This window comes from Fonsecaea monophora (genome assembly GCF_001642475.1).
Source record: "Fonsecaea monophora strain CBS 269.37 chromosome Unknown Scaff116, whole genome shotgun sequence".
Taxonomy (NCBI): Eukaryota; Fungi; Ascomycota; class Eurotiomycetes; order Chaetothyriales; family Herpotrichiellaceae; genus Fonsecaea; species Fonsecaea monophora.
Genome location: NW_019174047.1, coordinates 68,606 through 95,500, shown reverse-complemented (window position 1 = coordinate 95,500; position 26,895 = coordinate 68,606). Strand labels below are relative to the sequence as shown.

Genomic DNA, 26,895 nt, shown 5'->3' with positions numbered 1-26,895 from the left:
TTGCATCTCAAACCCTCGTACCTCATCCGTTCACTCCGTCGATCTTTTTTGGGTGTCTATCTTTTTCTTCTTATTCTCTCGCCTGTCTTCATATTGCTCTCGAGAGCCCACTTTCTTCCGCCCAAGAGCACTGTCTGCCCTAGCGATCTCGATACAACTCCGTTCAGCCCCCATCCTCGATCAGACCTCTTGACGAAACGCGCATGCAACAGGGCGCAGCAACTTCGTCGAACCTCTTACATTCCTGGGTCTCCTGCAATCAGATCTTGTCCGAGCACGCTCGCCATTGAACTGATGCCCTCCGCCTGACTGCGGTCGGCTCTTTCAAACCGTTCGACGCGCATCTGACCGGCTCCATGTCTTTGATTTGACCTCATTCTCTCCTGGTCCAAAAGCCTGAGACGCTGTCCCCGCTGCAAATGTTTCGCAATCGGTAAGTCTTTGCCTTTGGATCTATACCCGTTTCATCTCTTGTCCTCTAGCCGACACGACAATACTGACGTGCATTTCGCCTTCTCAGGCGCAATACTCAGAAACCAGACGAGGAGTTGTACGCGGCCTTCAAGCAGAATTTCCCCGAAGTAGGGCCTGGGTCGACCTCTTCAGCTCTGCATGGGGAGGCCGGCGCTGCCCGCCGATCGTCAACTTTAAGCGAGGCTATCATAGATGAACCGTCGACATCTCAGCGGTATGTTTTGGATTTGTCTTACTTGAACCCACCAGTCCCTTCACTTGGGCCGTCTCAAGTGTCGTCTCCAACGTTGATACAATGTCTCCAACTCACGTCCCTTCAGGCCAAGGCGACGACCATGCCGACAACGCTGACTATTTCTCCAGAGCCTTTGAAGGCCAGCCACCTGAGGTGAAGGAACAGGATGCTACTCCTAAACCGTTCTCCGACGCCTGGCGGTTTACTCCTTCCCTCATGGATCCCAATTCTTATGCCTTCTCTGCCTTTGCCAACCAACCTCCGGGATACTACACTCCCACTCCTGGTGGCTTTGGAACTCTCTATCACCCTCAGGCGGGCGATCTTCACACGCCCGGTATGGGAATGAATACCCCTCTATCACTACCGCACTCTGTCCACGGGCTCCACGCCCAGGACCAGTTGATGCACCTCCAGCACTTCAATCCCCATCTTCTGCACCAACCTCACCCATTCCAGGATCCTTTCCATCCCCAGCAACCTCCTATCCATGTGCCTACGCAGCAACCACAGACATTCGCTCCTCAGCAGTTCCTGCAGCATCAGGACTCTGGCTATGTCGCGATGGACGAGACTCCCCATAAGACGACCCCCACGCACGCCGAGATCGGCATTGAGCAGCCCAACATCAATCAACCGACGCGACAGTCTATGTCCGGAAGCGTCGCTATGACCAGCCTACCCTCGGGGGAGAAGTTAGTATCTACCGGGTTCGTCTACACAACCTCTAATTTTGTTGGCAGATTTCGCTTTCACACCACCTTGAATGCTCCGACTGCCATGGTCCGGCACGCGGATGAGATCCCTATTACGTATCTCAACAAAGGCCAAGCTTACACCATGTCAATATGGGACACCACCCCTCCCATGCCACAAAACACCGTTCCCAAGTATCGGACTTACGTCCGAGTTTCCTTTGAGGACGAACAGCAACGGGCGCGACCGGGTGGATGTTGGCAGCTATGGAAGGAAGGCCGTGGATCGAATGAGGCGCATCAGCGAGGTGGGAGACTTTTGGCAGTGGAATTCGTGGACCAGAATCCAGGTGGGGAGGACGAGTTACGGAAACCCCAACTTCTACTCGAGAAAGCCTCATTCGATGGATTCGCCGTCACCTGGTCCCCAAATTCCATTAACGGAAGCCCCGATTGCTCCATATCAATCCGCTTCAATTTCCTGTCCACGGACTTTAGCCATTCGAAAGGAGTCAAAGGCATCCCGGTTCGACTTTGTGCTAAGACCGAATTGCTCACCCCTCAGACAAGCGCCAGTAACGAGCCAGAAGTATGCTATTCAAAAGTCAAGCTATTCCGTGATCATGGTGCAGAGCGCAAACTATCGAATGACGTTGCGCATGTAAAGAAAACGATCGACAAGCTCAAACAACAGATCGCCCAAGCTGAAGCAGGCCTGGGAAGTGCCGGAAAGAGAAGGAGAAGCAGTTCAATTGCAAAAGCATCAGCATCCAGACCTGGAAAAGTTGTGAAACACAAACGGACTTGGTCCGTTGACTCGGAAGCGGATGGTGTCAAATTTTCCGCGGAAGAAGACCTTCAAATGAAGCTAGTCAGCATGCAGGATATGTTTTCTTCGACAAGACCTGTCAGTGTTTTGTTTCTGCGTGGTGATGCAGAAGATGATCCTGATCTCCACCCGGTCAAACTTCCTGGAGATGATCCTGAAGGCAAAGAAATCGTGCGGACCGGTACATGGGAATCCAGACAGAGTGCATCTGATTCCCCCACGTCAAATCCTGCTTCACCATCTTCGAGCTCTGCATCACAGGCCACCCCAAAGAGAAAATTTTCCGACTTGCAACAGACCGCCATTCTGGAAGAGGGGGAAAGCGAGTACGGCTACGATCATAAAGGAGGTGACTCTGGGTCAAGACCAGTGAAGATCCTCAAACCAGCAGAGGCATCTGTTGCTGGACCGGATCTCTTTGCTGTTGATGTGGATAGCAGCTATCGGCCTCCTGTGGAAAGGCCCATTCGGCCAGGTAAGTGTCCTAATCAACCGCCAAAGTCGTCTTCTAATCAGGCCATAGTTGCGTGCTTTTACGTGCGCCAAAAAGACGCAGCGAAAGAATACTACCGCGCAATATACTTGTTGCAGCGCACCGTCAAGGATCTGGTCAACAACATTGCAGCAAAATTCCAGATCGACCCTCACAGAGTTACTCAGGTCACGCACGTCAATTCTCGCGGACTCCGCATCATCGTTGACGAGGACGTCGTCAGAGAACTCCCCGAGGGACAAGACATGATTGTTGAATTCACACCGCTCGACGCTGATCAGCCGGTAAAGCAAGAATTCATTGCACCCGCAGCCACAGAGGTGGTAGTCGACAGCGAGCTACCACTTACGGAGTCACTTGTCTCGGACCCGTTAGAAATGTGGTTGAACTATTGAAGATTTGTACACCAATCCCAGGACCCGGAAATTGCATGAGATACCCCCTGGCTTTCTTGATTCTATTTGTTTTGCATCACGAACACGACATACATTACGGCGGCAACCTTCGGAGCAGAGTTCGGGTTCACGCCATCGAACAAATCCGTTGATCTTTCTTGATACCCTTTTTAATGGCGAAATGCCGTATCCGAACTCGGGCTCTAGACCGCCTACACCCCCTGCTGAGAATTGTATATTTGGCAACAACGGATGGAGGACGGCTTGCGGTCATTTCTCCGACTGGATTTCTTGCGACTCTTTTTTTGATGCTTTTGTTTCACTTCAGTACAACGAAGGACGATTCGAACGAAGGGATGATATACGGGTCCCCGAGCGAGGTCCGACCATTATTTTTCACGAGAAACATGACTTTTCGAGATACCCATATTACTGGATTTTTCGTTTGTTGGAAACAATGATACCCAAGCGTGACTTCTACTAGAGGTCGTTATCAACACCCATGTATCGACCAACTAATTGATTACACAATTCAACTCTGAGATCTCATCAATTCTTTGCCAATAGGCTACTTTTGATGTCGGATCTATGTCTTGAGATTCGACAAATACGGCGAAGTTTTCGCCAGCGCATACAACAACGAGGGGATTTTTGAAATGCAGCATGGATGGTAGGCTGCAAGGGGCGGTGGTCGAAGGGAGGCTCAGACCGATAAAATTTAGTGGTTCCCGTTCTGCAGGAACGGCATCCCATGGATTCTGGGCGAGGGGAGACGCAGGAACCAACAACACTTTTTGCACCACGGGCAGTTTGCCAATGACTCCACGTTCCAGAGCCGGATCTCCAAGGTCGGAAATGGTGGAGGGAATGACGACCGTGTGGCCAGATTCGAAGGAAGAAGTGATTATCTGCCACGGGCAGTGGCAGTGTTTCAGGCAATAGTGACAGCAAGAATAGCCAAGTTGAGCAGGCATATCATGGGTTCCGAAGATAGAAATCAGCTGACCAGCTGATCTTTTGCTCGGCTAGGCTGGTGTCTAGAGATATCCGGTACTTGGAACATGCATGAGGCTAGTGCACTCGCATGCACTCTCTACACCAATGCAGATGCCGTCCTGGCTGTTGACCAACTCAAGTCTGAAAGACTCTGATCATCTAGACTCCCTCGAGTGAGTCAAGAATAGCTCGGTTCACGAGAGATGAGCGGGCCACGTCAGCCTCAGGCCATTGTTCGAAGCAATTTGGCGCTGGTGACTCTAGCGGAACTAGGGGCGGTGGCCACGAGTGTGAGGCAGAGCAGCGATCGTGACCTCAACGGCGGGACAAGAGCCATACAGGACAAGAAAACGATCAGGGAAAACGTCGCAGTGGGGCCAACCGGATGAAGAGACCGAGGCCGGACGGTCTTGGCTGCATCGATACTCTGAGCTAACGTCCGGCTAGGATCGAAGAGTTGCCGATGGAGTAGTGAGAGGAGTTGGAAAAAGTGCCATCTTCACCGCTACCAATCTCCCGTGAGAAAATGCCATCAGGAGCTTACTGATAAGCGAAGAGCCCTCTCCTGCTGGCACTCCGCAACTCGCCTGCAGAGATAGTCCAGTATTGAGGAGATGGGGAAATGAGAAAAAGAGTACCGCCCAGCCACCACATTTTTCAAGGCTACGAAGCGGTCGCCAGCACAGACTGAGAAGCTAATAAGATAGGGGAAATGATCAGGACGTGAGACATGCCCGAAGTAAGCGAGCGAGTCTTTTGTCTGAGAACGTAGCATTGACAGATAATGGCTAGAGAGTGAGCATCTCGATGATTGTCGATGATTGTCGGGGTTGGGCTGACACGCTTAAACAAGGACGAGATGTTGATGTGGCGTTCAGATACAGTCTGGCATATGACGTAATGACTGAGAAGCGTATTCCAAAGCACCGCCACATATGGCGCCACAGTCACATGTAGTCACGTGTATGCATACGCCACGATATACTCTCTATCTCAACCTCCAACTGCCTCATTATCCCCTAAATGTTTCTACAAGTCCTTGGAATCATGCTATCCGCGCTGTCATTCTCGTATGAGATTATGGAGGCTCTCTGTCAATCACAGTACAGTCTCATGGCGACCCCTTTGTCACGCAGTAATAGCTGTGGGTTGTTCTTCATCGACTGGCTTCATCAAAGCCGCCTCTCTTTGTTGAATTTTCTTGTCAACCAGGCTTGACGTCTCACATGTTTTGTTCCTCGATTCTATCATTGTCTCCTCGCGTTGCATGAATAGCCAGGAACAATGCCGTTGCGGTTTGTTCATGGTGTTCTTTGAACTCCCATTCACTTAAGGTCTGGTCAATAGATTCCCACGTAAGAATTGGGACTGGTGAATTCAGTCATTCCTTTCGCTCTCACTATACTGCCACACCCACTACAAGTCCAAAATCACTAGAAGATAAAAAGTTTTGTATTTTGTCACAGCCATCTTTTGTGCTTCACCGTTCCATCACTGTCGACAAACACCCATCAGTTCTACGGCGAAGCAAAATGGTGAACCATTATTCAGTGCTTGGTGTCTCTTGTGACGCTACTTACCAACAGATCAAAGCATCTTACAACAAACTAGTTCTCCAAGCTCATCCTGATAAAGGAGGATCCCAGGAGACTTTTATCCAAATCCAGACAGCATGGGAAGTCCTTAGAGATCCTACCACTCGTGCAAAGTATGACCGAAAGTGCCACAACACAGCTAACCAGAAGACACAAAACCCTCATCGTCATGGCAAAGATCAGACAGGATCAAGAGCCCAGACTCACCGGGATCAATCCCATAGCGGCTTCCATCACCACGACTCACCGCCCGGTCGACAATCTGCTCACCCAGGATATAGCCCCAAGACAAGACCCAACGCCAATTCCTGGAACGACTATCGTGACTCTGCGGCAGGTTCCGCATACAACAGCTACTATGGGTCGTCCGCCCGCTCCACAAACGACAGTGACCCAAGGCCGAGGGCTTCAAGCACATCAAGGCCAGAGGATGCTTCACGCCACCAGCCTCGCGAGGGCCAGTCCAATCACCGTTCTTCATACTCCTATTCGAGACCACAAGGCTACAACACTTCTCCTCGACCCAACCCGCGATCCCCTTCTCCGCAACCAGGGATGCCGACTGAACTCGATCTGAAGACTGTCAAGGCCCTGGCCGACCAGGCGTCTCGAAATCTCACACGCTACAAACAACTCATCAACACGCTGCGCTCGTCGACCAGGAGTCGCCCGCTTTCGGAAGAGATTCAAATCAAGCTAGAGCATGTACACCTCTTCCTCCAGAATCGAGAGCTGCGACTGAATCAAAGAGTCGCCGATATCAGATTGTACAACATCAACCTTCGCACCAAGACTCCTTCGGAGACAATGGAGCCATTCTTTGTGTCCCTGTGGGAGACTATTGTGGAGGACGACAAGGAGACAGTGTCCGACGTGAACATGTCAATATCAAGAGTTCTAACAGACACAAATGAGTGGCTGCGTAAGAGTAGGGTGCTGGAGACACGTGGCCTCGACGTCACTGAGGAGGACAAAGCCGCCCTAGACTTAAAAGCGAGTACTGAAGCGTTGGAACGACTGTTGACAAAGGTGCTACTCTCAGCGCCCGGGGTTGGGCCACCGCGATCGTATTGAGTGGCGTGCGCTAGGAGAGTAGCCAGAGTTGGTATGGAGGGCATTTGGGATGGCTACAAAAGGGCAGCTTTCCGCGTGCAACGGTGAGGCAGATATGAGATATGTGACAAAAAGTGAAGAAAGGGAAACTTCACATGTGCAGTCCCTGCCGGTTTCGGCTGGCGGTACGCTTCTCACATCCAGCACAGGGACTTTCTTCCAACTACCGTGAGTGAAGTGATCGATGTCGACAGAGCCCCGTCCAAAGCATACCGCGATCCAGAGGTAGGTCGAGAACAGTCGCCGCCCCGCCGACATAGAGAAGTGATCGACAACGTGCATATGCTTCATGGTGTGGCTGTGCAAAAATTTCCACAAGACCCCTCCTACTGCACCCCTACCGCGTCTACCCGACAAGAGTCGAGACGATAACGACATGGTGTGCAGGTGATTCGCCATGTTCTCTTTTCCCCCTGGTCACCCCCTGCACCCCATACCTCCTCCCTCCCCTTGCATATGCCGCACAAAAAGGGTTCACACACAGTTTCTGAACTTTCGCGCAAAGTCTCCCAGCACTAAACAATGCAGGGTCCGATGTCTCTCCCCTCCCTGTGCTCTTCCCCCTGTTAGCCTTTCGTCCGGTCTAGACACCAGCTCTTAACCTTGTTCATACATATCCTACTTTTGAAAAAGGGGTCAGAAAGGCTAACATTAGATATTCTCTGCATCCAATAGAGCCTGCGAAACCGTTAGCGCCGTACTGTATGTTCTTTTGGTGCAAAAGACAGATTCTCTCACTTGATACTCGCGAGATACTCGTTCGTCACGGAGGTTTGCTCCGCAGAGGCGTAAGGCCCTAGATAGGCCGATAGGCTACATGGATCCTCACACGTTACCCATATCCCCCCTGGTGGCCCCGTTCTATTTTTACGCTGTACATACCACATATCGATCTGGAGAGCTGGAGAGCTGGAGACTAACGTCCCAGGGAGAAAAGATTTCATGGGGAAGAAAGCCTGGGAGAAAACGAGTAAGCAATATACACGATCGAGTCTGTCGCGCCGTTGAAATCCTCCGTGCTGAGTGATTACTTTACCAAACAACAAAGACGAGGATGATAGACTTACACTTATCGAGAACATACCGAGATAGCTAATTCGAAGCACTTTCCCCCTTGTTCCCCCAAGGAGAGGGCATATATCTACCACTAATCATTAATATAATGCATCACTACTATTGGGGCTATAATCATAAAGCCCCTGGCTGCGGCTTTTCCCGATCATCCTGTTGTTTGAACTCCAGCTCGAGATGCACCCTGCCTCTTCCCAGCACCGAGCAAGCCAGATTCTAACAATCGTCAGGCTAGGATGACATTCGTCTTGGTCACCGACAAAACGCATATAAGAAGAAGAATGTGTTTCGACCTGAAAGTGCTGCAGGGTGTGCCCAAAGAGACTGTTTTTGTAGCGACATAAACCCCCCATGATTTCTTCGTAGCAGTTCATTCGTAGCAGTTTGTTCGTAGCAGTTTGTTCGTAGCAGTTTGTTCGTAGCAGTTTGTTCGTAGCAGTTTGTTCGTAGCAGTTTGTTCGTAGCAGTTTGTTCGTAGCAGTCCGGCTTAAGTATATCGATTCCGAATGCGACTTTGCCATCCACTTCGTTTTGAGCGCCAGTGTTTTCACCAAGGTCATAAAACTCTGTGTTCGTGATGGCGATAACTTGACCACCCTCGTAGCCTTTCACACATCTAGTGCAGCCGTGCCCAAACTGTTCATCTCATGTGGCACCTGGTAAAGTCAACCAACGCGATGGATTAAAAAATCCGTAGGTTCTATCAGAGCGCGCGCTTCCAGCTCAACCGAGTTAGGATTGTTCTAGCGATCGTTTGACGCTGACGCCGTCGGCTGTTTTGTTCGCTTCTAGCGATTCGAGGTAATTGTAAACACGCGGAACTCTTCCCTCTCGGTCAATCACGGCCCATTGCTTCGAATACTTGACCTGAACAAACGAAAGCTGCATCATGAGAATGTCGATGGCTCGAGGACTTGTATCGTCTTCATGCTGCTCCGTCTCTGTGAAGATCTGTTCGTGGACCATCTCTACATCACAATATAGCCGCAGTGAGGCAGGAAGGCTCTTCCCCGCGGTGCGCTGTTCGAGCAGGGCTTCCGACAACCCATCCAGGTCGATGTCTTCTGTCTCAGACACGAGAAAGATGTCCTTGAGGCTAGCAGGCAGCTTATCGAGGGCATTCATCGGGCACCACAAGAAATCGGCCACAAGGCCCTGTCTATACGGTCTGAAAGCACTGGTGTTCGTTGCGTGGATGGTGAGCTTCTTGAGCGAGCTCAACCGGGAAAAGTCGAATAAATCATTCAATACCCCAGACTCGAACCTCGAACCGTCCCGGAATGTCAGTCCAAGAGATATTAGATTTGGCTGAGAGCGGATGAGGAGCTCCACAGCTTGCAGAAGGAGGCGATAACCTTCTACTTCAGTGGAACGATCGTAGTTGTGATGAACCTGCGGAGTGATTTCAAACGTAGCCAGCGAGCGAGGAATACCAAGAATGGCGGCGAGGGTGGGCTGGTCGAGCCGACACATGGAAAGCCTGAGCCTCTCAAGAGCTGTGGAGTGCATGGGAATGGAATCCAGTCCGAGTTGACGAAGATCGGAGCATTCGAGGGTCAGGTCGACAAGTCGCCGCGCACCCAGCAGAGGTAGAATCAATGGCCGTTGTAGTCTGGGTCGCAAGAGCCAAAGCGTGGCATAGCAGTATCGCAGCTTGTCGAAATTGAACGATCCAAACTGAGAAGCCAGTTCTGTTTCCCATACCATGACCTGGTTCCTGAGGGCCAAAATTGCCAGGGTATTGCATTGCTGGATGCACAAATGTTCCAGGTTGGGGCATAGCGAGGCAATCGCTGCCAACTCTTGGTGGAAGTTATCCGTTTCTGCCAAATCTCGGTAGTCCGGCCCAAATTCCAGGACCCGGACATAGAGATACCGGCGCGGATGGCGACTCAGAAATTCCTTGATTCGGCTGCATTTCGAGAGACAATGGATCGAGAGATGTCTCCACCAAAGAGGATCACATACACGGAATGCCTCACTGCATGTCGCGCGAAAAGCCTTGACTGCGTTGCCCTTGATATGACGCGTTGGTAGCCACTCGACAATTTCTGCGAGGACCTCATCTGGGAGGTCGAGGAGGACGAGTCTTTGGCCTTCTTTATATCCCGCCATGGCTTTAAGGGTATCTAGTCGGGATAGGTAGGGGGCAGAGACATTGAGGGCACACTGGGCAGTGGTGAAGACGAGGCGGTGGTAGTCCAACTCCTGACCAGATGGCGGCCAGCAGCAATGGTTGTAGTGGTGGTGGTGATTGAGACAGAGCGCATACCTCGTACAGTGCTTCCGTACATTGAAATAGAAATGGTGGGGAGGGAGTAAGGGAATGAGTTGGGCGAGGAAACCGCAGATCCTCAACTCCGCCAATAAGAGATCGGATGCCGCTTTTACTCTGGTGGAATCGTGAAGCGGGAATTTCTTGGAATGCCCCGCCGCCTTAATCTTAACACCTTCCTGCGTTCATTTTTCAATGGACGTCAAGTCTACCTAGCCTCGAACCCTCGCACGATACAGAAAACTCTCATCTCACCAAGCCATACTGGATACATTTCTCCTACTCTGCTATAGGATGGTTCGGCCGAGAAGCGACGAATCGGAGATAGTACCTGGACGACCCTGCGAAGATTTCTCTCCAAAGCGATACAAGCGAGGTGACACCGCTTCGGCCGAAGTAACAATGCTGGAGCATGGATCAGATGGGAACACAATGCCAGTGCAAGTCTTACCGATATAAATGACGGGCAACATGGCTCCAGGGCCTCCTATCAAACAGACCTTGGAGCTCTACCTCACTTTTGTAAGATTTCGACCCTTTGTCCATCCAATCGATTCGCATCATGTCCGGAACGTTGGCTGTTGTTAGCCAATCTGGCAGTTCGATCAGTTTTTTCGACCTTAGGTCGGGCGAGAGGACTGCATACATGCCAGACCTCATCCCAGAACCGCATGAGCTGGTGTTTGATGGCAAGCGAAAGGTCATGTACTGCAGCCACGCCTACCATCATGGACACTTCTGGTCTCACGGAGACAATGGCCACCAGATCTCGGTTATTGACCCGGACAAGAAAGAGGTGATCGATGTTATTGAAACAAAGCCGGCACTTGGTCCTCATGGTCTAGTTCTTGACGCAGAGAGAGACATCCTGTGGTACAGCTATGAGGTGCACGAAACCGGGTCGAGCGGAGGAATAGTTGGGATCGACCTCGAAACTCGCAAAGTCATCAAACAAGTCGGGAGCTCGACCAAGACGCATTGGTTCGTGGTGACCCCTGACGGCAAAAAGGCCTTCACCTGTAACAAAACAGCGCCTTTCATCTCGGTCCTTGACTTGGAGAACCAACAGATGATTGGCAGGATCGAAACGCCTAAGGGAACAGAGGAGTGTTCCATCTCCCTTGACGGTAAACATGCCTACTTTCCAACACCCGGCACTCAGTTGGGCAAGGCTCAAGAGAACCCCGAAGTTCTGGTCATCGACACTGCGACGGACAAGATCGTTTCCAGGATTCCATTGGACTACCCGGCCCAATCAACATATGTTACAGGGAACGGAAAGATTCTTGTGGGCGAGTATCTGTCTCCTGATGGCTCGGCCATAGAGGGAAGGCTGGCAGTGTATGATCCGGACTCACACACCCTGGTTGGCGCGACCAAGATAGGGGGCATGCCATTAACTCTGCGTGCTTCTGCAGATGGCGAGCTCGGATTCACCGCGAATATCCTCGCTGGGACAGTGTCCGTGATCAAGATGTCAGGAATGGAGGTTCTCAAGGAGCTTGTGGTGGACACGGAGCGGAGCAAATCCTCAAATTTGTGTCAGGGCGCTCATGGCATGGTTTATTTCCCATGAAGCTGCCGTGCCAGGCGACACTGGAGGCATGCCATCGGCACCACCATTCTCTGAGTCTATACACCTTTGACGCCAGATATATTTACACAGATAACCTCGAACGTTGCCGCGTCGTCGATTCTCGCTTTGTCGTTTGCAATTTATGATTTCCCACCGGCAATCTTGTTCACAGTCCCGCCAATCGCGCCGTCTTCTTTGAACATGCCCCCAACCATTCCATTCTGATCCAACGGACCTCCAATCTTTTGTGCTGTGCCACCAATCGCACCACTGGATTTTTGTCAAATGTTAGAGGTTTGCATCGCTCAAGAGGCTGCGAACCCAGCGTGATTCACTCACTTTGCCGTGAATTGCTTGCCGACCGAACCCTCAGCGCTCAGCATCGGGGCCTATAGCAAATAGAAATGGCACTGTCAGTACAGCAATTGAAGACTCTGGACTTGGAGGAACAGGAGAGAGGGAAGCATCGGATCAAACGACGCGAGAAAAGCGTCCAGCCACATTTCCACCTCTTTTTATCATTGACTCACCTTAGCACCCGGGGCAGGATTGTACTGCATGACGGGGTTATTGTGTGGGTGTTCCTCCTTGGACGTGGGTCCTTGTCCCATGAACTTGGAGGTGTCGGTCTGACCCTTGGTGATGTTGGGCGTCATCTTTGCTCGTAGACTAAGCTGTCAGGGGTAGAGAAAAGTAAGTAGTCAACAGTTTCCACGATTTGCTAACGCTGTATCAGGTATGTAAGTATTTGGTAGATGAAAGAAGTCAGGCCTAGTAAGATGGGCATTAGATGGTGACAGTATGCAGACAGCCGGTGACACAGAATGATAACATTGCGTCATTGACTGCGATCAAGTCTAGCTCCTCGTCACCGACGAGATCATACAATGGCAATATTGAAGGAAGCGTCATCACATGCTCTGCGGTGGATGGAAGACTGTGCCGCCCTCGATCATCGACCAATCAATGGCCACGTTAATGTTTTGTTACCAAAACTGGTAACGCCAACTCTCAATTGGCCGGCCGATGTTGACAATTTCAACGCGACTCAAAGCACGAGATGCAGCTTACAACAAATGGTTCGCAGGGACTTTTAAAGGCGTGCATCGACATTTGGCTCCTAGTTGGCAAGATCCCAGATGTGGTGCCGCACATTTTCACTATGACATTTTTTAGGTCTTTATCCAATCATGAAATCATCTCGCTGCTGTTTTCTCCACCCCAAAGAGAGAGAGAGAGAGAGAGTTGATTTGTCCAGGCACATTCTTCTCCAGGGGTACGGAAGATTGGCCTAAGGAATCAACTAGCAGATAGCATGCGTCTTCCCATGTTTGCCCTGCAGAGAGTGATTCTCGTCTTTGTAAGCCGCGACATTGCGACCGTTTCTTCCAGTCTTAGTGTGATGCTTCTTCACGTGTCTGCCAATGGTCAGGATACCTGGAAAGGCAAAACGAGGTTAGAGGGTACAACGTACTCTTGGTAACGCTCCATGGTCTTCTTGTCCATCTCTCCAAGCACTTGCAGTGCCATCTTAATATCGGTGACCAGGGCATCGCAGCGCTGCTTGCTGAAGTCTTCGCGGACCACAACACGCATCAATTTGAGGCTCTCGCTGTGAGGGGCCATTGTGTAGGCAGGGATAATCCATCCACGTTCTCGAAGCTGGTGGGCAATGGCAAATTCGTCAAACATCTGCTCATTGTCCGGGTCAAGACGGAATGCAACCACGGGAAGGGATCGGCCTCCACCGGGGGACATGATGATGAACCCTAGGGCTCTGAGCTGAGCAGCCAAATAGTCTGAGGTGCGTGTGAGATTGAGCATGATACTACGATAACCTCTCTTGCCAAGTCGGATCATTTGATAGTACTGGCCAATGACGTGGCTAGCTCCTTTGCTGAAGTTCAAGGTAAAAGAAGCCTGGTCGGCGCCGAGATAGTTGATGTTGAAGACGAGTTCTTTGGGCAAGTACTCGGGTGATCTCCAGACAACCCAGCCGACACCAGGGTAGACCAAACCATATTTGTGACCGGAGACATTGATGCTGACAACCTTCTCCAGGCGGAAGTCCCAGACCAGGTTGGGATTGACGAATGGAGCGACAAAGCCGCCGGATGCTGCATCCACGTGAATCGGGCAGTCAATATCTCTCTCCACGAGCAGGTCGTTGATCATTTGGGTGTCCTCGTACTCGCCAGTATAGGTCAGCCCGAGAATCGTACAAATGCCGATCGTATTCTCGTCGATCAGGTTGACAGCCTCTTCTGGGTCAATGACATAGCGGTCCTCGGTACAGTACACGTATTTCTCCTCAACGTCAAAGTACCGAGCCGCCTTTTCCCAGCACACCTGGACAGCGCTGTTCATGACCAGGTTGGGTCTTGAGAAATCCTTCCCTTCGGCTTTACGCTTGTTTGCCCACCTCTTCTTCATGGCAAGGACAGCCAGCATGATGGCCTCGCTTGACCCGATTGTGGAGGTTCCCATTGCGTTCTTCCCGCCTTCAGTCTCGGGGGCGTTGAAGAGACGTGCAATCATGTTGACACACCGGTTTTGAATCTCGGCCGACTGGGGGTATTCCTCGTAGTCAATGAAGTTCTTGGAAAAGGCATCGGTCATGAGCTTCTCGGCTTCATCTTCCTGATTACAGACGGTAAGTCGGCGCTCAAGTTTACATAAAGTGGCATCGGGAAACGTACCATGAATGTTGTGACAAAGCTGGCCAAGCTAGTGACAGAGTCTTGTCAACTTCAACCTTGGAGCTTCGTGGCTGTTCAACAACTCACTTCAACATAGGGTTGCCGTCAAGACTAAGCTCGTCTTTGATCATACGATATGCGATCTCTTTTGGCATCTCCTTCTCAGGGATCTCGTGGGAGGGGAGATCCTCCGCAGCAAAGCGGGAACCGTAAACAGAAGTGGAGAACTCATCTTCCCCGGGAGGTTCGAGAGAGATGTGCTCGAGGCCAGGAACCACTGAAGCCCGACGTTTTGGGGGTCCGAATTCACTACGGTGGCCTTTGTTAGGATCACTCGTCACTTGGGCTAGGTGAACCATGTTGGTTTCTAGTTTCTCTGAGAGGAACAAAGTCTCGAAGGAAAGATGTAATATGGAGATGAGGAAAGGATGGAGAGTATTGGGAGGAAAGGAAAACTGTCGTGGTTATAACTAGCAATGTACCGTTCGACAGTAGGCAAAGCGGTGAGGAAGAAGAAAAGACAATCGAGGATTGACGAGCGAAAGAGACAGTCAAGCTGTGCAGGATTCTGTTCTGGCAGCTGGGGTCGACAACGCAGCTGAGATGCAAGAAACAAGAAGTGACAGGTTCGATGATTGGATGAGCAGGAAGCTCAGGCTCTCATCGCATTCCTGAACTGTCGTCAGGGCATGACGAAGCTCTGGTAGCTCCAGGGAAGTTCGGGTCGTCTCTGCAGATGACTGAGAGACGGATGGGATGATGAGAGCAAGTTCCTACAATTTGGGTGACAATTGGATGGAAAAGGTGGTGTGCACAGTGGGGTGGAGTAGAAGAAACGCGTACAAGGCGGGGACAGCGAGCCAACAAGCTCAGCACGCCCAGGTACTGACCGAGCTTTGTACCTAGGTAGTTAGGCTACCTGACTAAGTCCTTAATGGAGCCCAATTAGGTGTCTGCGGTGTCACCACATTTCAGGTGCTGCCAGAAAATTGGGAGCGCTCGCTCATGAGATACACACCCCTCGTGCCCTCCTCCTCCTCTTCCTCCTGCGCCCCTCTTTTTCCACAGGACAATCAATCAGGCCTAATGATACCCAAAGATCATCCTCGACCACAGCTACACCCACGGGACCTAGCGAGCTTGACATTGCTTGGTTGTTCATCCCTCCTCGACCCTTGCTCAGATGCAGTAGCTCCTAGCGACTTCCTTCCGATCCAGGTGCCTCGCTTGATCTCTGGCACCATGGCCTGTTCATCCTCCCGCCCCTCCAATTTTGCCATGTTTTGAACACCGAGCGCTCAATGTGATCGGCCAATAAGCTCGGAGGCTGTTCAAGTGGTCATCGATTTAATGTGCGTGGCATAATAGCTAATCAAGTGGTACAGTCGCATAGTCGTTACGAAACTTCCCACCCCATTAGGTAGAACCAAACCGGGCCGGTCAATATCTGCCCCATACACCCTCATGCCATGGCTTCTTCTACCCAAACCAGCCTTTCCGACATCCTCCGCCCCGTTTGGCTCCGCTCATTATTGAGATCGTTAAAACGGACATCATTCAGCCAAGCTCGTGCTGGAGGAAATTGAACCAAGATGATGGAACTTGGCAGTGGAAAGTCAAACGTGGAGAAGTGCCGACGGTGCTGGTGGTGCAGGCTGCGCTGCCCTTGGCAAAATATCCAAAAGTGTAAACTGATAAACTCGTCGACTATTAGGCCTTGTATTTGTGAGCTCTTCTCCACAGCGAGCTCACAGGGTTCAGCCGACCCTTTCACACAGATTGCTACAATCCTCAAATCACCTTCAACGCCCTTCGGTTGTCCTCGATTGGCTCCGCGGACAGCATCCAGAGTCCAGCGAAAACAGGCCTAAGCGAATGGCAAACACTGCAAATATCACCTGGCGACGGCTTTGCATGAGGAGATATCTTTTTCTTCGCTAGGCCAACTGACGAGCCGACGGAATGTGCGGCTTTGCGAGGCTTGAGTCGGTATCTTTATGAATGCATCAATATATGCGGGAAAGCATCAAAAGAGCATTACGTACTCGGAAAGATAAAATGGTTAGGCTAGTGAGTTCTATGAAAAGCACTTGCGCCATCAACCGAGGTATAAACTAATAGTTAACGAAGGCTGATACATTTCAATCGAAATACTCGGTAGTCTCCTCCACGTACGACTCCGTTCCCTCCTTATAGTCTGGCTAACTCGTGCTACGAAGTATCAATCTTGATCGCGCCTCTTATATACTCTCCCCTTCGATAAATACGAAAATACTCGAGTGGGTTAGAGGATTACGCTACGCGCGCGGCCGTATGTGGTATAGTTCCGTGATGCTCAGTTAAGATCATAGGGGTGTCACATCAAGATGGAGTTATAGACACGTTCACAATACGAGGTTACAGCATTTCGCCTTGAACATCGGATTGACTTACGTTCACGATGCGTAGCAATCAACTCCGAAAGCCCCAATCAGGGAAATCCCTGCACAATTGCCGTTTCCCTAATATTACTTCCCAATCCTTGCCAACCGTTCCTTGCGGCCAGCCGAGGCCAGGGAGCTACAAATGGGGTTTCGTGTGACAATGTGCCATCGGCCGCACATGAAGTCCGGAATGATCGAAAGAGGAGACAGCGGAACGACACAAGAATAACCTGCTTAGGCTATTGGATCTGAATAGGAGTGCAAGAATCCCTCAGTGCAGATGCAAACGGTTTGTATCTGCCTGAGCCGGAGGTTGATTCGGCTTGATCCATACCTATCGTCGAACGGCAGCGAGATGAAGTTGCCAGTCGCCGAGACAGCTATAGCTTCGGAGTTGGTTGGAAGTACTGTCGCGGGCTCATTATATCTGAGTTCTCCAATGTGATGGACGGCAACAACTTCTCCAGCCGAGAAGTATTGAGAAACCCTGGATTCGCTTGGTCGAGACTGGTGATGCCCAACAATTGCATCGCGATCGTCAACTCCTCCTTGAGAACTGCGGAAGCCAAAAGTCAGTATGACGCCAATCAAGACCAAATTCGTCGTAAGATTCCCAGGACTTTATGATGAGAAACGCCAGCAGGGATCGATCACTTACTTTCCAGAGCTCGAAGAACACCGTTTTCACCATATGCCAGAGCGTACAGACAAGGACGCCCTACACAAACAGCGCGAGCACCGAGGCAGATGGCTTTCAAGACATCCGTTCCTCGTCGAACGCCACCATCGATGATGACCTCCATCTTGGTCAAAACCTCGGGACAGGTCTTTTGAATCTCGAGAAGCACGAGAATCGCGGACGGTGTCGTGTCCAGGGCCCGGCCTCCATGATTCGAGAGATAGATGCCCGCACAACCGATTTCCGCCGCTATTTTGGCGTCTTCCGCTCGCTGAATGCCTTTGACAAAGACTGGGAGTCCCGTGTGACGCGCAATCCATTGGACACTCGCCCAGTTGAGGTCGGGGTCGATCACGTTGTTCACGGGCGGAGGTGCAACTTGACGAACCACTTCCGAACCTAGCCCTGCTTTCTGGGCCTCTGACTCGTCGTCACTGGTGCTCAAGATCAAGGTCGAGGACCCCTTTGCAGATTCTCTCTTGCTCAGCACGGGCGAGTCGGACGTCACCATGATAGCTCGAGCTCCAAGTCGACGTGCTATGTCCAAGGTGCGAGTCAGTTCGCCACGGTCGCGGTTGGCGTATAACTGAAAGAAGAAAGGATGACCAGAGCCGAGAGCTTCAGATATTTCGGCAAGCGAAAACGATCCCATAGTCGGTGCAATAGGAGGCACGCCAAAACGTTTGGATGCACGAGCAATCGCAACTTCGCCATCGCGATGAAAGAGCCGGTTCGAGGATGTAGGTGCCACCATTATAGGGCATGAAAGCGTGAGACCGAGGAATTGTGTACTCGTATCCACGCTCCCGACTCCTTGCAAGAGACGCGGACGGAACATCACCCGACTGTACACTTTTCGGTTCTCTCGCTCTGTGATCCCATCCTCGGTAGCGCCCGAAAGGTACAGCAGTGCTTTTCTCGTGAATGCTGGCGACGTGGCTGCCTCGAACTGGTGGAGACTGGTAATTGACTCTAGCGGAGGCAGCGAGATATACTGCTGCTGCTGCTTGTTCACACCCTCTTTCGTCGGCGTAGCAGAGTCGGTCGTCTCGAGCTCCCCTATTCTTCTCTGCTCCCCAAAATGCCGCTGTACGAGCGCTGGACTGTGGATTTCATTGTATAATTCGCTGCCGTCCTTGCCTAGGTGTTGGAGGATGATCTCTGCGCCGCCTGGATGCTGAGCGGCAAAATGTGAAAAGTCCCAAACCGTGCCGTCGAGGGCAATCCAGCCATCTTGGTCTGAGGAATGTTGGTTCAATTCCTGGACACGAACATGTCCCTTGGCGGAAAGAGACATGGCTGTAGGATGTCGTGCGGCAATGGCTGCAAATTCACCGATTTTACGTTGTCAGCACATGATGTGGTGGATGTCACAAGAAGCCAGAAATCCCTTGAGCAAGTGTTGTCCCCTTGCGGACAAGACCGAGTCTTCGCAGCGAGACTGACCCGAGTGTGATAGCGAGTAGATGGACAACAGCGATGGAACGACGGAGTTTCCGATTTCATCCGGGGTTGTGCCGAGATTGCATCCTGCCCAGCCTTGCAACTCCGAACCAATGTTGGCGGTCGAAGCAGGTGCTGTCCAGGCCAAAGAAGGCATGCAGCTCTACTTCGGCAGATAAACGATGCAATACAAGACACTACTGACTGCAAGGTGCCACAAAATCTGTTCCGGACACGGGAATAGGACTGCGATCGGCCTGATGAGCTGATGTTTGCCCATACAGTGCAAACGCATCCCGTCGCATCTTGTTGAAAGTCCTTACGGAAAGCGAGGGAGGGATATCGTGACACACATCTGATGTCGCACAGAGAACTGTTAGTGACTAGGATTGCAGCTGCAAATGGATCTTAAGAAGTAGGCTGCCCTTCGCAATGCTGCTGAAGAAACCATAAATTACACATTAATTCAGATCTTCTCTTTGAACATTTTCCCTATGTAGTATTTATGTCTCGGCGCAGCCGGCGACATGATCTGCACTTGGCATTCACACTACCACCAGCCCAGAATCTGGCCGATATGGTCGAAAAGAGGTTCAGTTTTCACTAACCAGAAAGGTAGATATGTAACAATGATAGCGTAGCCCGTCTCACATCCTCTAAGCATTGTCCTCGTGGTGGTGATGATGGTGATGAGAAGACCCATGTGGCACAATCTCAAAGGCCAACGCTTCCGGAACGCAGTACTTGTTCTTCACAATGAACCAGTTGCCGATGGAAAGTACCAAACAGCCAATGGCAACCACCGAAGCCCAGTTCATATTGTCAGTGGTGACGGGGTAATTCAGGGGAAAGCTCAGGAAGACAACCTCGAAACAGATCCAGCCGATCATGAGGATGTTGAGGATGAGACCCGCGCGGCCGAGGTTGATGTATCGATTGGCGGGCAGACGGTCTCGACCCTGAAGCACCAGTAACACGACTGGTAGGCCGTATGAGATTCCGAAACAGATGCCGGCAGATCCGTAAATGGCATTCAGAACGTACGCGGGGGCAAACTCGAGGAAGTCGAATGCGAGGGCCACTACCGCGCACGCCAGGACCGAGTTGACAGGGACGAGCGTCTTGTCGTCGACTTTGGTCAGCCATGAGCCCCAAGGGAGACCGCCGGACTTGGCAAAGGACCAGGCAATGCGGCTCTCGCCGGTCAGGCAGGAGTTGCAGCCCTGGACGAAGGAGGCGGAAAAGATGATGCCGATGGTGACCAGGAACCCCGTGTTGTTCCACGCATCCCAGCAGATCTGGAAAATGGGCTGGCCTCCCAAAGGCTCCAGGAGACCCGCGGGGTTGACGGTGCAGAACAGGAGGACGATGATCATAAAGAAGGCCCCCAAGAATGAGAGGAGGAACGATCCGATCATGATCTGTGGCACGCGTCGTTGAGGGTTGGGCAGCTCTTCGGTCAAATGCGTCGCGCCGTCGGGAAGACACAGAGCAACCAGCGTGGGCAACATCCCAAGACAGAAGACGAGACCGTCCGAGCCCCAGCCGGTGTTGTTGATGACATCAATGAAGACCGTTTTTGCGTCAGCCTTTGGCTGCGCTTTGGCGAGGATCGCAACGATGATGTAGACGACAGCCACGTTGATGGCGACGACAAAGAATTTGGTGACGGCCGGATAGAATTTGATGAGCCATGTGTTCATGGCGATGGCGATGATGAACATGGCAATGGACATCAAAAAGCTCTGGTAGTGCTGGGGGACATAGTTGCTATTGAGGATGCTGGCGGTCCCGAGGATGAACTGCGTGCTTAGAAAATAGCCACCCGCGACGGCGAAGTTCCACCCCCACAAAGTCATTATTCCGTTGAGGTAGGTGAGGAAACGGCGGTACTTGGGTGGAGCCAGAATGGCTGTCCAATATGTTTGACCTTGAATCTTGGTCAGAAAACGAGAGATCTAAGCCCCTAGCGCACAATCCACTCACCTGCAACATGGGGATATGCAGACGACAACTCGGCAAAGGTCATGACGACGATGCCCTGACCGACCGCGGCCACGATAAAACACCAGAAAAAGTAGGGGCTGCCTCCGACGCCCAGGGTGAATTGCATATACCCGGCGATGGCCAATGGAGCGCAGCCGAGGGTGTACTGGACACCCAATACGCTCCACAGACTGAATCGTTCCTCGTCAAGTTTAGTGACGGCATGCTGTTCAACAGACTTGTCAGTGCTGATGGACTCGCGGGGATCACCCGTGATGTCCTCAGCGGAATAGTGTTTTGTGGTGTCTGACATGTTTCGCAACTTGACAAGGGCGCAGCGACAAAAACAATGGCAGAAATGTGCAGGGGATTTCTTCTCGCTTCTCCGGGGATGGAGGAAGGGTCTGAAGGGTTGCCACCACCTGACATTGAATCGGTTTATATCTTGCTGGAGACGTGAATGGGGGTTCTAGTGCTCCCTTCGACTGTGAGGTCCAGTCCGTGAGCGGCGCCTGGGCACTGCTGCCTCTAGAAACCTTGCTTTGCTCTTCGCAAGCAGGATCCACTCAAGTAGCGATTATTGGTTAGAAGTGGCCTAAATAGTGCTAGCGTGGCTTATCTCGGGACGTGTATGGCCTTATATCCCCGCAAGTACGGGGAAGATACGGCAATCAAGGTGGAGCTTATTTTATCTCGGTCTTTCCAGGTTTATCAATCCAGGTCTCTATCAAGATTAGAGGTCGTCGGTCAAATTGAAGAGTAGTTTTTGCGAGAGTCTTTGCGATCATGGACGTTAGAATGGCCAAGTCCACCTAAAGCCATGTTGTTATCCGTCCAGACACTACTCGCTGTAGCAGGTGCAACAGGTCTTCACGTACAGACAAGCTATTGGCGAGACCCAGGGAATTTCTGGGGAAATACCAATCACGAAGCTACCCCGTCCTCAATCCGGGGGTCAGGTGGCAAGTTCCCCATGTCGTACGGGTAGAGGTTGCAAACGGTCCCTGTACAAGCATTTGAGCCCGCTCCGAGAGGCGTGGAGGAAGCTCAATGTCAACGGAGGGTCATTCGGAATTTCCGGCCATATCGCCAGCCCTCGACCGGCTCTTATGGCGAAAACCAATCGGCCGGACCAGACCCCGATGAAAAGACCCGCCTCATGGGAAAGCTGCCAACATAGCTGCGATGGGGTCACACATGCCCGACTCCGTGATGCCCATGTCCATAAATTGTTGATCCTGTGGTCTGGTAACAGAAGAACTCCTTGACCAGCACTCTATTGTACTGCTCCTGTACTATATCTTTCGCGTACTGGGTCTCGCTCTGAGGATCGCACTTGCACTTGACACAGAAGGTATCACTACCTGTCAACCGGCGAATCACTTTTCGATATGGGAAGCATAGGCATATCCAGCACCACGGACCATGTGGTGTGTGATCATTGTGCATTAATGGCTTTAACACCACTAACCTGTAACGCCAGGTCTCCGAACTAGCTCAGGAATATCCTGAGCAGATCTTCACGCCAGGCCAGCCTTCATATATAGCTAACCAACGAAGTTACTGGTCCGAGATGCTGAAAGAGATTGCGCCGCGGTGTTTCTTCCAACCCCGCAGCGCAGCGGAGGTTGCGCACGCTGTTTCGCTCTGTGTCCAGGCGCAATGCCCGTTCGGCGTCAGGAGCGGAGGACACGCCCATGTTTCGGGTGCGTCGTGCGTGCCGGATGGCGTCCAGATCGATCTGTCGAAGCTAAACACAATCACGATCAATCGAACCGACAGCACTGCGCAGGTCGGGGCAGGCAATACGTGGAGACGGATCTATGGCGAGCTTGAGAAGCAGGGCTACATCGCCGTTGGTGGAAGATCTGCAGATGTTGGGGTCGGTGGATTTCTCATCGGCGGTACGTGATTCCCCGCGACGACTATCCAGACCTGCAAAGCTGACTCTTGCGCCTCGCAGGAGGTATTTCGTTCTACGCTGCCGAACACGGCTGGGGCATCGACAACGTTCGAGCTTTCGAGATCGTACTCGCCTCGGGAAAGCTAGTCACCGCAAGCCCGGACAGCGAGCCGGAGCTCTTTCGAGCTCTAAGGGGCGGCGGGTCCAATTTCGGCGTCATCACGTCCTACACTCTCGACATCTACCCTTACCGTGGTATGTGGGGAGGCCGTACTCTGGTTGACCCGAATTGCGCCCAGGAAGCGATTGAAGCGTACGCCGACTTTATCCCCAAACTGGACGTCGACCCCAAGGGCCACACGATAGTCATCTTCGACACTAACGGGGAAGAAGTTATCATTCGACAATACCTGGTGTATTCGCAACCGACGCCGAATCTCCCCATGTTTCATGGCCTGCTCAAAGTGCCCACTCTGGAATCTCCTATTGGGCTGACGGACTACTCAGCGCTGGCGGCAGACATCGCCGATCTCCAAGGCGGTCACGGCCTTCGTCACAATTGTTCCACGTTGACCATCAGACTGGACGTGGAGCTCATGCGTTACACGTACTATCTGTACGTCGAGGCATCTCGAGCAGCAAAGGGCTGGGCCTATGGGTGCCTAGAGTTTCACGCCGTTCCTCGCTCCCCCAAGCCCGAAGAAAACATGTACAACTTGAAGAGGGACGACGGGCATCTGGTAACTATCATGTTGGCATTCAGCACTGCAGAGTCCCAGTACGATCAAGCCGTGCTGGACATGCAGAGTACCATACTCGGCAAGATCAAGGACGAGGCGATCCGTCGTGGGCTCTACCACCCGTTCCTGTTTGCAAACTACGCCGGGACATTCCAGGATGTGGTCGGGAGCTACGGCGAGAGCAGTGTCAAATACCTATCCAAGATGATTGACAAATATGACCCGGACCGAGTTTTTCAGCAGCTCAAGCCCGGCGGGTTCAAGGTCGAAACTGCTCTCCGGCACCGACCTACCCTAGGGTCAGAAAGGTTTCCGGGACAGGAACAAACCCCAAAGCTTTAGCTTCATCAACCAGCAGCCCAGTTGTGAAATTCTGTGTAACAACTTTGGTCGTTCAGGCATTATATGGTGTAAGGGTGGCCGATCAAAGCTTACAAGGGCCGTACACAAAATAAAAATTATTAGAACTGTTGCACTCTGTGAGGACTTTGCAGAATAAGAATGGTACAGGCATGTTTTCGGATTCGAGGCTGGTAAGGGAATTCGTTCTTTGCTTCCATTTGTATGACGGGCCCTCACGTTTACAGATTTATCGTTCCAAGCTAAAAGGCAAAATCTACAGGTAGGATATATCGACTACAGAAACAATAGAGGTGAATTCCCCACAGGTTATTCATTGAGATTCTTGTTATTTTACCTTCTACGCTCTCTGCACCTCTTTTTTTTTTTTAACTCTCCGCTTAACCCCAGGCTCTGGCATGCGTCTGGCCCTTGACTGGAGATAGAGAAAAACAATATGGATTTAGCTGTCCTACAGTCGACTGCCTTGAACCGTCTCAGCCTGGAAGTCTTCGAAGGTGGCCGAAAACCCCTCGGTGGTGGTGTTGTTGGTGTCCGGTCGGGAAGCGTATATGCATATCCAGATATCCGCGTCCGGATCTTGGAGATTCGCAAACGGCCAGGTGAAGAGCCGGATTGTGGAGGGCTCTTGCTTCCTAGCACCAGAGTCGTCGGCTGGAGGAATCACTCGGGCCAAGAGGCCAGAGCCGTATCGCAAGAATTCGATAGTGAGCGACTCGAGATGTTTCGGTGTTGTTGGCCATGTCGACCAGTCTAGTTGATGATTAGATCCCGCCACAGCGATTATTGGTTTCCCTCCAATGACCTCCAGGCCGTATTTGATGTAGTAAGGTGCTGACTCTGCATCGCCAGGGTGTTCGGCATCGGGGTTTGGCAAACCAGACAGAGGTCGAACAAACAGCATTCCAACCTGATCGCATTCGCACGTCGTCGACAATGACGGCCACTTGAAAGTCGCTCGCGCGCTTTTGAAGTCGGCTGCTCTCACTGCTACTTTGGACAACGGAGATGCGAATTGCCAGGGTCTGACTTTGGGGTTGAACGGAATTCCGACCACATCTTTTCCCGGCGTCACAGTCAAGGTGAGAGGGTCTGAGTCCTTGTCTCGATTAACGGCTTCGATTTTAAGTGAAGACATGGCCAAGATGGGGGTCGTTCGAGAACTAACAGCTAATAGGATATGCCAACACTAAATAATTGTGATTCGATGATCCCGCAGCGTTTCGAGACTGAGATCTTCAGATCAAGCCCCAATTCCAGCATGACCAGTTTATTTGACAATATAAGTGGTTAAGCGACCGTTCAAGTAGAGCTTTCTTCCTCTGGCTAAATCTTGACTGAGAACCCAGAGAGGAACATGACTTTCGGACTTTCCGCACCCACCCAGTCTGATAGGCACTTAGTACGAGTTCGCCACAGAAAATTGGGATTTTGTGGTTCGCAATTTGCTTTTCCAACTCTGCTCCGATCAAGGAGCGCCTACTGTCTGGCCTCCTTTTGGGAGAGGCGCAGCAGGCCATGGACCTCACTGATGATGTAAGTTATATATTTCAACACGAGGCATTTGGGACTTGGAACAATCAAGTGACTTTTTCGGTTGGCCCAAGTTATTCCAACCAACGAGAAGACCTCCTTGTAACCCTCTAACTCTACACATTGTGTATCATCACTTACTTCCCTCGATGTCTACAACTCAGGTTCTCTGTGTCGCCGATTGCCAATCCCAATCCCAATCCCAATCCCAAGCCCTAACAGACCTCGGTATTCAGCGCGTAGCGCGGACAACGCCGGTGTCTGAAATCGGTCGCATCATCCAAGATGATGGCGCTGTTGTGATCAAACAATTCTTGTCTGCAGACCAAGCGGATCGTATCAACAAGGAGCTGGATCCGCATCTCGAGGCTCTGATCCCGTCCGGTCAACTGGTCGATTTGAACCAAGACATCAAGGACTTTTTGGGTCATCACACCAAAAGGCTGACGGATCTATTACAACTCAGCAAGACGTGGAGGGAAGAAGTGGTCAACGATGATCTCATGCACGGAATTTCGGACGAAGTCCTCAGGAAGCAAGTGGGTGACTACTGGATGAGCACCGCCACCATGATGGAGATCGGGCCCGGTAATCCTCTACAGAAGTTGCACCGCGATTTCGGGAACTGGTGGCCGTCGTTCATATTGGGCAAAGACGCGCCTGAATTGATGCTCAACTTCCTCATGGCAACCAACCAGACCACGGTGGAAAATGGTGCCACTCGAGCCATTCCCGGCAGCCACAAGTGGGACTATTCGGCCGCGGACCATAACGTGGGCGATGAAAGCCAGGCAGTTGCTGTCGAGCTGGAAAAAGGCGACTGCTTGATCATCGGCGGCAAAATCGTTCACGGAGGCGGCTGCAATCAGACCAAGGATTACTTGCGAAGAGTCATTGCTTGTGTCGTGGTCACAAGTGCCTTCACCCAGGAAGAAGCTTTTTCTCATACCGTACCTCTAGAACTGGCTAGGTCCCTCCCGGAAAGGGTGCAAAAGATTCTGGGGTTCCGAAGTCAGTGGCCCCAAGGTAGTCCCGGTCTCTGGTCACGCAACGCCGATGATGTCGGTCGCTATCTAGGCTTGATGGACGCAGGGCGTGGTGATCGCAAGGTTAGAGGTGGCAAGATTGAGTGATAGATATTTAGGTGTGTAGTCCAAAGATAGGATTTCATGTTCCATGTGCTGGCTGCCCGGACGGGTTCGTTTGGCTAAGAAAACACCGAGTCCAGGAAGTAGAAGCCGTGGGGACCAGGGAAACTCCGGTAAATCTGTATCACAAATTGGACAAAGACTACATTTTTGGCTCAGGCGGGACTTTGTGTCTGGAAAGGAGAGATCACGCCTTACCACGACGGCTTGATTTACCCTCGGCCACTAGCTCCT

General features: G+C 51.6%; 11 protein-coding genes across 11 annotated transcripts; 5 read left to right on the top strand and 6 right to left on the bottom strand.

Moving 5' to 3' along the window:
- Nucleotides 1–419: 419 nt before the first annotated feature.
- On the top strand, nt 420–3,121 carry AYO21_10331 (hypothetical protein; the record flags this gene model as incomplete). Its single annotated transcript, XM_022660252.1, has 4 exons — nt 420–433; nt 521–688; nt 748–2,708; nt 2,757–3,121. 4 exons carry the CDS (start codon nt 420–422, stop codon nt 3,119–3,121), a joined length of 2,508 nt encoding a protein of 835 aa, XP_022507475.1.
- A 2,528-nt stretch (nt 3,122–5,649) lies between these two features.
- Nucleotides 5,650–6,786, top strand: AYO21_10330 (hypothetical protein; the record flags this gene model as incomplete). The annotated part of the gene is made up of 1 exon (XM_022660251.1): nt 5,650–6,786. One exon carries the CDS (start codon nt 5,650–5,652, stop codon nt 6,784–6,786), a length of 1,137 nt encoding a protein of 378 aa, XP_022507474.1.
- Nucleotides 6,787–8,628: 1,842 nt separating this feature from the next.
- AYO21_10329 (hypothetical protein) lies at nt 8,629–10,011 on the bottom strand (the record flags this gene model as incomplete). Its single annotated transcript, XM_022660250.1, has 1 exon — nt 8,629–10,011. One exon carries the CDS (start codon nt 10,009–10,011, stop codon nt 8,629–8,631), a length of 1,383 nt encoding a protein of 460 aa, XP_022507473.1.
- Nucleotides 10,012–10,733: 722 nt separating this feature from the next.
- On the top strand, nt 10,734–11,747 carry AYO21_10328 (hypothetical protein; the record flags this gene model as incomplete). Its single annotated transcript, XM_022660249.1, has 1 exon — nt 10,734–11,747. One exon carries the CDS (start codon nt 10,734–10,736, stop codon nt 11,745–11,747), a length of 1,014 nt encoding a protein of 337 aa, XP_022507472.1.
- A 140-nt stretch (nt 11,748–11,887) lies between these two features.
- On the bottom strand, nt 11,888–12,403 carry AYO21_10327 (hypothetical protein; the record flags this gene model as incomplete). Its single annotated transcript, XM_022660248.1, has 3 exons — nt 11,888–12,017; nt 12,087–12,136; nt 12,278–12,403. The coding sequence occupies 3 exons, from the start codon at nt 12,401–12,403 to the stop codon at nt 11,888–11,890; spliced, it is 306 nt and encodes a 101-aa protein (XP_022507471.1).
- A 647-nt stretch (nt 12,404–13,050) lies between these two features.
- Nucleotides 13,051–14,805, bottom strand: AYO21_10326 (glutamate decarboxylase; the record flags this gene model as incomplete). Its single annotated transcript, XM_022660247.1, has 4 exons — nt 13,051–13,165; nt 13,222–14,387; nt 14,447–14,474; nt 14,534–14,805. The coding sequence occupies 4 exons, from the start codon at nt 14,803–14,805 to the stop codon at nt 13,051–13,053; spliced, it is 1,581 nt and encodes a 526-aa protein (XP_022507470.1).
- A 2,444-nt stretch (nt 14,806–17,249) lies between these two features.
- AYO21_10325 (hypothetical protein) lies at nt 17,250–18,845 on the bottom strand (the record flags this gene model as incomplete). The annotated part of the gene is made up of 2 exons (XM_022660246.1): nt 17,250–17,425; nt 17,528–18,845. The coding sequence occupies 2 exons, from the start codon at nt 18,843–18,845 to the stop codon at nt 17,250–17,252; spliced, it is 1,494 nt and encodes a 497-aa protein (XP_022507469.1).
- Nucleotides 18,846–19,647: 802 nt separating this feature from the next.
- Nucleotides 19,648–21,290, bottom strand: AYO21_10324 (hypothetical protein; the record flags this gene model as incomplete). The annotated part of the gene is made up of 2 exons (XM_022660245.1): nt 19,648–20,921; nt 20,978–21,290. 2 exons carry the CDS (start codon nt 21,288–21,290, stop codon nt 19,648–19,650), a joined length of 1,587 nt encoding a protein of 528 aa, XP_022507468.1.
- Nucleotides 21,291–22,368: 1,078 nt separating this feature from the next.
- AYO21_10323 (hypothetical protein) lies at nt 22,369–23,962 on the top strand (the record flags this gene model as incomplete). The annotated part of the gene is made up of 3 exons (XM_022660244.1): nt 22,369–22,407; nt 22,461–22,881; nt 22,941–23,962. 3 exons carry the CDS (start codon nt 22,369–22,371, stop codon nt 23,960–23,962), a joined length of 1,482 nt encoding a protein of 493 aa, XP_022507467.1.
- A 469-nt stretch (nt 23,963–24,431) lies between these two features.
- Nucleotides 24,432–25,118, bottom strand: AYO21_10322 (hypothetical protein; the record flags this gene model as incomplete). The annotated part of the gene is made up of 1 exon (XM_022660243.1): nt 24,432–25,118. One exon carries the CDS (start codon nt 25,116–25,118, stop codon nt 24,432–24,434), a length of 687 nt encoding a protein of 228 aa, XP_022507466.1.
- A 544-nt stretch (nt 25,119–25,662) lies between these two features.
- On the top strand, nt 25,663–26,646 carry AYO21_10321 (hypothetical protein; the record flags this gene model as incomplete). Its single annotated transcript, XM_022660242.1, has 1 exon — nt 25,663–26,646. One exon carries the CDS (start codon nt 25,663–25,665, stop codon nt 26,644–26,646), a length of 984 nt encoding a protein of 327 aa, XP_022507465.1.
- Between the last annotated feature and the right edge of the window lie 249 nt (nt 26,647–26,895).